Source organism: Spinacia oleracea, chromosome 6, assembly GCF_020520425.1.
Source record: "Spinacia oleracea cultivar Varoflay chromosome 6, BTI_SOV_V1, whole genome shotgun sequence".
NCBI lineage: Eukaryota > Viridiplantae > Streptophyta > Magnoliopsida > Caryophyllales > Amaranthaceae > Spinacia > Spinacia oleracea.
The window spans coordinates 101,500,442-101,510,179 of NC_079492.1; the positions used below are offsets into that span (position 1 = coordinate 101,500,442).

A 9,738-nucleotide genomic window follows, 5' to 3' on the forward strand; every position below is an offset into this window, starting at 1 on the left:
CATTTATCCCCATTGTACCTCTTAATTATTTATCTCTACTACCCACGTGGGTTAGATTCTATTGAGATTCATGTGACAAGTGTACTTAAGTTGGATTATCTTAGATTCCAAAAGAGACTAACATTCAAGAACGGAGAGAGTACATCCATTTTAAATTATAGCCCGAAATCAATTTCCGACAAAATCACCGGACAAAAATGTTATTAAAAAAATCAATTACATAATTTGTATAAAAAAAATAGAGTATAATTTTTGTATAGATAACATTGCGAGGGTTGATCACCAGGCAGCAGCAACCATTGATAGTGAGTATTGAGAGTGCAGTTGCTATTGCTTTAAAGATTAAACAAAACAACTGCTTCACACTTGATATTATCTTGCAAAGTTGCGGCATGCTCAGTTCATTCCACTTCTCAGATTCATTCATCCAGAAATTCCAACATATAACAATGCACACAAGGGTATATATAAGGGTATACAGACTAGTAACGTCGTTTATAACACTCCCTAAAATGACTCGTCCTTTTTCATGCTAGGACAGGAAGCTCCACTTTGTCAAAAGAGAACAAACTGACTCGTCCTTCATCTACATGACCAACTTTTATAGGAAGGCCATTGCTTTGTCTTTCCAGCTCTTTGATATCAAACACTGAAGGTGGATGCCCGCTGAATGACAAAATATATTATGGAATAACTAAGTGCCCATCTGAAGAAAAAAGAATCTAAAACACAGCAGTAGTAATTCAATACAACGCATACCAGATAACTGAGAATTACTTCTTACTTCTTAGTTTGTCATGCGTCTTATCAAAACTGTAACACATTACTTAATACCACAATTTCATCACTTTATGTCTAATGCAATCATGGGAAAAAAGTAATCAAGTATAAATGATTTCCTCGGCTATTATCATATAACAGCAACATCAATGCGAATACAGACCAAATATAAGACATGGAATTGTTATTTTCAGCATTGTCAAAAAGAAAGAGAATTTTCTTTTATATGAGTGTATAGTAAATTCAACAACAGAAATCTACAAAAACACTGAAACTTCACTCATAAACATGGCATGATGATATGATTCCATATTCAACAGCAGTTGCTACTTCCTCCATTTCTTATTAGTTGACAATTTGATTTGACACTATTGACATATGCTCTTTTGACTTTCTTTTGTGATTTACACTTAAGAAAAAACATAGTTAAACGGGCCTTATAATTTCTCCATCCCAATAAATATTTTCCAAATATCAACTTTTATAATTTTTTCCTATTCATAATTTAAGATATGTTTGAAATCGTGCATTGGCAAATGTGCCTAAAAAATTGTGTCATCTTAGAAAGAACGGAGGAAGTACAGTGTAACATTGAAATGATCCTTCAAAATTCTCTGATATTCCAAACTCTCTGTCAGGGTTGTTCACAAGCAGTACTCCTACCAATCCTCAGAAATTTGTGATAAGAGTACCTGCCCTCAATGTTCTATTAAGCAGGATACTGGTCTCATCTGTTATTAAAGACGGGTATGCACTAGGAATCAAGGATTTTGCAAAAAAAAACTCATATCATATGATGACAATTTCAGAAATTTCATTCAACTCAGCATTAAAATTTGCAAAAACATCTACACAGACAGAAAAAAATTAACTCTCCAGAAGCATTTACCTGGTTGGATAGACAACAAAGTCTGGATCCCCAGGACATGTCTTCTTGAACTGGCTGTTTGGAAGATAAACTTCATAAACAGGTAAATGGACAACAAATTTCGATTCTTCAGGAAATGTCTTCTTAAACTTATTTGGAAGTTCATCTTCAGATAAAGGATTTGCTTCATTAAGTGATAAATTGTTCAACGGCTGAACAATGGAAGTCCTAGAGAATATAATTTGTGTTACGTTATCAGTCTCAGATGTATCCTCATGAACCATTGTGCAATTCTTTGTACTCTTCTGGCTCCACGGAATTCCAACTCTCCCAACAATGTAGCCAAGAGACTTAAGATGCTGATAGATCTTAAAACCTTCCCAACTGCAACCACTCTTTTCTTCTGCAACTTTTGGATAGACCTCACTTAAAGTAAATGTAGTATCCTTATCATCAACAAGAAGCAACGCCCCTATTTGTATTAAAAACCTATCATATCAAGAAAATTATCAGAATTGACTAGCTGAGGAGAAAAAAGGTGAACATCTTAGAGCTGGGAAGAACTCCATAAGCATCTTGTGTGTCAAACTATCAATAGCTTGTCCAAAACATAAGCTGGATAAAATTTATTTGAGAAAGTAAGCTAATGGAAAATTGCTTGCGCTAATGAAGAAGGATCAGAATCACTAAATATCAGTAACTATCCAAGAGAATGCTGTCTAGTTCAATAACCATTATTATTCTCACAAAAGAAGTGTGTAAAGTTTGATCTAAACAAATTAAGGATTGGACAATAATAATGACCTGGGGTTATCTTTTCAAACAACAATGTATTCGAGAACCTCAAAGCTAGCAGTCTACACATGGTACTCGGAACCAAAAAAATCACCTTGAATCTTTCTTTCGCAATCGTTGTGGCTCAGATTATTTAACAAAACAAGTTCTAGTACAAAAGGCAACAACTGAAAAGACATGTACAAACATCCACCTGGCTTTTGACAATGCAGTCGAAGAGATATGAAAAATTATGCATCATTGTTAAAGGTAAAGTAAATACATACGACCACCAAAAACATAAGCCAAAAAAATGGTAACCTGATAACTTACAGTGTTTCTTCAATTGAGAGATACATCTTGCCATTACGATTAATCCCTATCGTTTTCCACAAATTGCCCTTGTGATTCATAACCTCAGCCATACCCGTTTCATCTTTCCAACAAGCCTTCAAGACAACACTCCTAAGAATAGAAATATCATATGTTGTTTAGTACAGAGAACTGCAGAGTACACTCGAAATACCCCCTCAATTTTCACATGTTCATATACATGACCTGCACTGCAATTTGGTTTCGGAACCTGCTTCACTGCACCATTCGTCATCCGCAGAATCCTGGGAAGAGTACTCTGAATCACTCAGTCCCCCTAAAGAGTTCGACAACTCTTCTGCCTCCCGTCTACCTCCCATTGATGAGTTTATCACCGATGTCCTAAAGAACAGAATCCTACTTTGGATTGTATTATTGGAACTCCTACAAAATCAGCACATAAAGAGAAAAATGAACACAACAGTATGCCAGTTTTCTTGGGAGCTGCATAAGGTATGCCAGGATCTTTAAATATAGTATAGAATTTTAGCTACTTTTGGGTACATAATAACTTAATTTTCAAGATAAAAAAGTTGCAAGTGACAACTTCCCTATGTAGCATCAAAGGTGGTTCACTGGTTACTGACTGCAAGATTAAGACTTAAATCATCATCTCGATCAGAGAGGTCATATTCCACATTTTACAAAATTACTAGCCATCTTAGCACTTGGGTGAGGTCAAATAATATCCTCCACTATGGAGATGGAATGTGAAAAGAGGGCATCCGAAAGCATTTTATAGCAAATCAATCAGAAAATGAGGATGCAAATATATATTAAAGAAACGAGACAAGTGTATGAAGCGTGAAAAGGTCAATACGAAAGTCAAATTAGGGCATTTAGATAGCTAGCAGCTTCCGTTATCCAGAGTGCCAGATCTACTTTGTCAAGATCAGAACTAGGTAAATAAGTATGGCAAGCTAATTGACATAGGGGATATTTAGACAACCATAGGCACATTGCATGGAAGAGCGTACCTCAGCAGAGTATGTGACAAAGATTGGCAGGAAACGTTTCAGGCAATACTCATTAAATAGAAGTGTAAGTACCGGAAGAGGGAAAATTAATGTTGATGCTGATGAAAGTTTCTTCACTGTAAAGATGCCCAGAGCGATAGCATGCATCAGCACCAGCGAAAATATCATGCAGTTATGTATGGTAGGCCAAAATTTACCAGCAGTTTCAAACTTCGGGGCATATACATAAAGAAACTGCAAGATAAAAGGATAGAGCATTAGTCAAAGCTTCAACATTGTGAGAAACGCCTAAAAATGCAGGCAGCAGAAAAATGAACTTTTACAACTTTCTTGATTGATATGATATGTGAAGATAATCAAAAAATTTGTCTTGATACCTGATATCAAGAAAGAGTATGCTAGCTATTGGTGTTAATAAAGGAAGACTTATGTATTTGCAAATTGCAATCAACTAATGCTGCTGAAACATCTAGCTCTATTTTCCGTTTGCGTTCAGAATAAAAGTGACAGGTACACATATTATTAGAGTACAACTAATCTTGAGCGCAAACTTTATGTTCACACAGTTAGGGCAGCAATTCATCTCAATTGTCTAAACCTACTGGGATATCTAATCTTGCGATTTCTTAAAAATACAACCTTCGCCCTGTGTTTCTTAGACTCTGGGGTAAAGATAAGTTCGGATTTTGCATACACATTTTCAGGGACTCTAACTCATTGTGGTCAGGGTTCATACCATTCTAGGTGTCCAAGTATCAGATAAAACTCATAGTTTGTATAAAATAAATTTTCATATTTGAGTTCCTCTTAATTCTTAAAGGCCTCGTCTCTATCTTTCTTCCTTCCTGGGAGGTCGACTGGAAACGTGTTGTGGGGTACTATACAGATTGAATATGGTTAAACACCCAACTTTTGCAACAGTCTCACAACCATCAGCTTCAACACTATGCAACAACAAACAGAAAATTAACTTCAACTTACAACGAGTTTAACGACCGTTCATGTGCACGTCTCATAAAGTAAATTGTTGTAATTCACATGGAACAAACAACATAACAAGAGAAATTTCAAGGATATTCACTATACAACCGGTTGTACCTACAAAAATACTGAAATCTCTAAGTTTCACATTTCACAATTACTACATCAACTACAACCACTATTAACAAGAGCACCACAACAATGATCACAAAATCATAATGACAACCACGAACCAAAGCCCCAACACTACCATTAACGACTATTAGAACTAATTAGGAACCTGTTTACATAAAATCATGCGCATTGACTTATTATTAAATCTGCAAATGACACAGTGCAATGCAAATTCAAATTCTAATTCTAATTCTAATTAATTAAGATTTTTTTTAAAAAAAAAAACAAATTGTTTATTAACTACAGTAATAGGAATTCAAATAAAATAAACTAAAGTTTGGAGCTTTGCAACAAACCAAGAATAAGATGGAGATGGAGATGGAGATGGAGATGGTGCCTGAGCACAGCCGCAGCGGTGGAAGAAGAGGAGGAACGCGAACGTTTATTTGGCGGAGAGGGCTGGCTTTTACGGTGGCGGAAACCGGGATTCGCCGGGCAAGTTGGAGAGGTGAGAATAAGTGAAGACCAAGAAAGTAAAGAAAGGGTTTTATCGTTTGGACGATTTTAACCTTGTTTAATGTTTTACTTCGTTAACCCCTTTTCTCTGCAAAATCTGCATTGTCTACAGTTTTCTCTCTCCTCTCTCCCAAACTCAAGATTTGGAGGTTCAATTTGCTCAAAATTTGCATTCATTAACATTGTTTAGGTATGGAATTTAAGTATTTTTATTTTACATTGTCCCTCAATCTTTATATTTAATTTTCTGCTTGCAAGGAATGATCAGCAATTACCCTAATTTCCTGCGGTTTCTGTTATCTTCTGATCTTGATACTTGAATTTATTGTTGATTAACATTAACATGTACTCCTTATTATTAATGGTTCTTTTTTACTGATAATTTGAGGTTAATTAGTTTGTTCTATCACTCAACATGATCAAATAAATCAGTCAAATAAAACGATTCCGTGGTTCGATTGATAGATTATTAATCATAGATATTATTTTTGTTCATCAGATTGGATTTCATAAACCCTTGTGGAACAAAAACTTGGGCCGATCCTGTAGTATTGTCAGCCTCACACAAAGTTGTGTTACTAAAAGAAAAGAATTAAACTTCTTAGAACTTAGGAAGTCAATTATGAATCCATCTGGATTTTTCCTAACTTTCCAATTATATGCAGAAGATTGACACCCGTGTATGATGTATCAGGCTCCGTTTGGTAAGGCGTAAAACGTTTTCATCGTAAAATGATTTTCCATGGAAAATATTTTTTAAGTGAAAACACAATTCCAAACTAGTTTTCCTTTGTTTGGTACCTTAAAGGAAAATGGGAGAAGATGGTGAAGATTGAGGGGAAGAAAGGAGAGGGAGGGAAGGAGGAAAGAAGGAAAAGTGGTTTTCCTCCCTTTCAAATGGAAAAGAGTTTTCCACTTTTGAGGGAGTAATGGAAAACTGTTTTCCATCCCTTACCCAACCAAACAACGTAAAATGATTGAAAAGGGGAAAATCGTTTTCCATGAAAACGTTTTACGCCCTACCAAACGGAGCCTCAATGTCCTTATGTGAAAGATGATATTTTGGCTTTGTTTTTGTAGATACATAGTCAACCTCAGGAGCATCAACTAGATTCTTCAGGTTCTCCTTGTCGATCCCTCGCACTCTTAGATGACTGAAATATGTTTAGTCCATGTCTGAATAGTTAGTGTAGCTAAAGAATTCTTTTCACATGCATACATTTATCAATTATCACAGGCTGAAATGAAACCCTAACAGGTAGAGGTCAAGTCAACCTTGCTTAGAGTATGAATCAGCTGCATTACTTTCTACAGATTTCTCAATAGACGGCCTCCTTTCTTTCTTGAGAGCCCATGTCTTACAATTTGATTTGTAAGTATAATTCATTTTGTTATGTTCTTAATGTCTACCCTCGAGATAGGATTTTAGCTTCTTTAGTTCTTAAGACTTCCATATTTCGCCCTTTCTAAATAACCCTTTAAATTCCTGTCACTGTTGCCTGTTGTCCATGAAAGTTAAAAAATAACTTATGATTGAATGTAAATGTCAAGCCAATAAGGAAGATCAAAGCTAAAGAACTGACCGGTGATTCAAAAGATGCTCAACATTACTATGAAAATAGCCAATTCTAGTGGCAATGTGGAAATGATTATCATCAAATTGCTGCAAGCTAAAAGATGTTCTATACTTTTTCATTTCTGTTGCAAAGTATTGATAGATTTGGCAATTATTGGTACCTGTGAGCTGATTCATCAATTAGATATCCAATGGAGCCAAAAAATTCACTATTGTTTGTTTTGGTTATGATGGATCTTGTGAAAATGTTTCCTAATTGTAAACTAGATGTCCGTCTTTAGTTTAGTGTAATTTGGAAACAGTATCTGTGTTTTTGCAAGGGTAAAGTAGTGTGCTTTAACCTTCCTATCCAAACTTTTTTTATTGGTGGAGGTTTTAGAGGTCTTGGGGTAATATAAAAGTTGATCTGGGATTGAGCTAATTGAGCAAGGAGTTCAGACTTCAGACTTCAGCCTATACATCAGAAGATGGTTAATGGCTCACTGTTCTGTTGTTAAAGGATCGTTTACTGTCGATTATGGTACTCTGTATTATTGTTTTAAACATATTAGTGTTATGCTGTAAGAACCTATTACGGCTTGCTTGTTGTTTCCTTTTGAAATGGCGTATAGTGATTGTATATTGTGTCTGTATTTACAGATGGAAGTATCAGAGAGGACAGCGATAAAGGCTGCATCTAAGGAGGTTTCTCATGAAGTGAAAACTCTGATGAATACGGAGGCTATAGATTCACTAAAGCAAACACAACACCTGATATTAGGAAGGTTGCAAGACAGCAATGCAGTGCTTTCACATTTCAATGAATACTCAGAGAATTGCTATGCAGATGTCATGGCAGAGTTTTCAAAAAATACACGTCTTTTGAAATCAATGAAGACTGACCTTGACTACATATTTGTCAAGTTGAGAAACATCAAGTCCAAGATTTTCGCCACTTATCCTGATGCGTTTCCAAATGAATCCGTTGACACCAGACCAGACCTTGAGCTTGAGGTACCGCGAGATCATGTTAGTCCGACAGAATCCCATCAACCACCATCTGTATAATAATACATCTTTTTGAACATCAGTTCGAGTTTGTACTTAAAACCTTGTTGAGCAAGCAACTGAGCACTACTTACTGGTCTACTTTGGATCAATCATTTGGAGTATATTTGATCTCATTGCTACATTTTAACCCAAGCACTTCAGAGATTCTGCTCCAAATGTATTTGGTTCAACCTATCCTCTTATTTCTTTTTAGTTTTACTCCACAAGTCTTTAATCTTAGTTAATCATCACCACCACCCTTCTTCTTCCAAGTTCTAACTATAGCCAATTACAAGTCTTCGATTGTCATATGCCAAATATTCTTCTCTAGTCACGTAATTTACATAGTTTTTGGCCCCCTTTTCATCAACAATATTTAAACAAGTTTTAGCACAAATAAAACCAAAACATAGCTTAATAAATACTCCCATCTTATAAGTTATAAGTAAAACGACGTACTATAAAACAAAAGGAAGGCTGTACGCTAATTAACAATCGTAAACATTGAAATGATAAATACAAGACATGGAAGTTAGTGAGAGTGCATTAGTTAATTGCGCATTAATGTACTCATCGTGTAGTGCCGCGATGTTCAGGGTAATCCTCTGACTTTTATGTTTTATACACCATTTTTTCCTCCTTTTGTTGGGTTTATTAAACATAATCAAATGCAATAAATTTAATTTTAGTTCGAACAAGTCAGTCAGTGTGCACCGTGCGCCCAAGGTATTTTTATGCCCGTGATGGAAAAATGTAAGTGGGTGCACCGTGCACCTAATGTGTTTTAAGTATTGAAAATTACAAATCATAAATGAAAAAGTCGAAGAGAATATTTAAAGTTGTTCTGTATGAATAAACAGACCCTCAGTTTTAATCGAAAAGCCAAAATCTGATCAGTTAGAAATTAGAATGGCATGGTTTATTGTTAATGCTTAACTTGGTCCTATGATCAAGTGACAGCATTGATTATTGCAACGTTGTAAAATTATATAATTAGGGGGAGTGGGCATTGGGGACAACACATTCAATTACTCATCACTTTACACTTACGTTTCCATCATTTCTTACTCCCGGCCTTTTCTTTTATCTTTTTGCTTTTTTGGATCTTTAGATCTTCTCTTCTCCACCATTCTACAAGTTCCTCTTGGGCTACTTCACTACCTATACCTAGTCATCCATTAGACAGCTAGACTCAACAAGATACAAGTGGTAGAAATCGAGGGTAGAACAATATATTAGTGGGTGAAAAATATTTCTTTAATAATTTCAAAGGGGGTAAATAATCAAAAAAATTATAAGAAAACTATTTCCTCCGTCCCTTAGTACTCGACCCAGTTTGACTTTTTGTACTATTCATATAATTAACTTTGATCCTATTTTATTAGTATATGAAAATAAATGTAAATATAAAATATATTGTTGTCTACATCTTAATATATATTTTCAAAATATTAATATTTTTATAAGTTTTTATAACATGTAGTTAAAGAAATTAATGGTCAAAATTGTACATTGGCAAGCATTTCCGATCAAAACAGGTCGAGTATTAAGGGATATTTTAGGTTTGAACCACACATTTGTTTTGCAAAATATAATCGCATTTTTATTGATACAAATAAGATTAATATATGACAATCAAAAATTCAACTTTTTTTATTGATGCAAATAAGACTAATATGTGAAAACCAAATTTTAACTTTACGTGTATCTTGTAAAATAGTTAAGTCAACCATTGTGATTGCACTTTTTAT

The 9,738-nt window shown here is 34.9% G+C and overlaps 2 protein-coding genes across 8 annotated transcripts; one reads left to right on the top strand and one right to left on the bottom strand.

The window, feature by feature from the left end:
* Positions 1-123: 123 nt before the first annotated feature.
* Positions 124-5,362, bottom strand: LOC110785060 (uncharacterized). 2 transcript variants are annotated; one of them, XM_021989508.2, is made up of 6 exons: positions 5,223-5,362; positions 3,844-4,005; positions 2,981-3,178; positions 2,756-2,887; positions 1,670-2,137; positions 124-666 (listed from the first exon to the last, which is right to left on the bottom strand). In XM_021989508.2, the coding sequence occupies exons 3-6, from the start codon at positions 3,112-3,114 to the stop codon at positions 528-530; spliced, it is 873 nt and encodes a 290-aa protein (XP_021845200.1). In that variant the 5' UTR covers positions 3,115-3,178; positions 3,844-4,005; positions 5,223-5,362; the 3' UTR covers positions 124-527. The 2 variants fall into 2 exon arrangements, with proteins under 2 accessions (XP_021845200.1, XP_021845198.1); XM_021989506.2 differs by having other exon boundaries at positions 3,772-4,005.
* On the top strand, positions 5,233-8,164 carry LOC110785061 (kxDL motif-containing protein LO9-177). Of its 6 annotated transcripts, XM_021989512.2 has the most exons (5): positions 5,233-5,374; positions 5,495-5,572; positions 6,463-6,502; positions 6,641-6,754; positions 7,598-8,164. In XM_021989512.2, exon 5 carries the CDS (start codon positions 7,598-7,600, stop codon positions 8,003-8,005), a length of 408 nt encoding a protein of 135 aa, XP_021845204.1. In that variant the 5' UTR covers positions 5,233-5,374; positions 5,495-5,572; positions 6,463-6,502; positions 6,641-6,754; the 3' UTR covers positions 8,006-8,164. The 6 variants fall into 6 exon arrangements, with proteins under 6 accessions (XP_021845204.1, XP_056687285.1, XP_021845202.1 ...); XM_056831307.1 differs by lacking the exon at positions 6,463-6,502; XM_056831305.1 differs by lacking the exon at positions 5,233-5,374 and having other exon boundaries at positions 5,442-5,572; positions 6,620-6,754.
* The last annotated feature ends 1,574 nt before the right edge of the window (positions 8,165-9,738 follow it).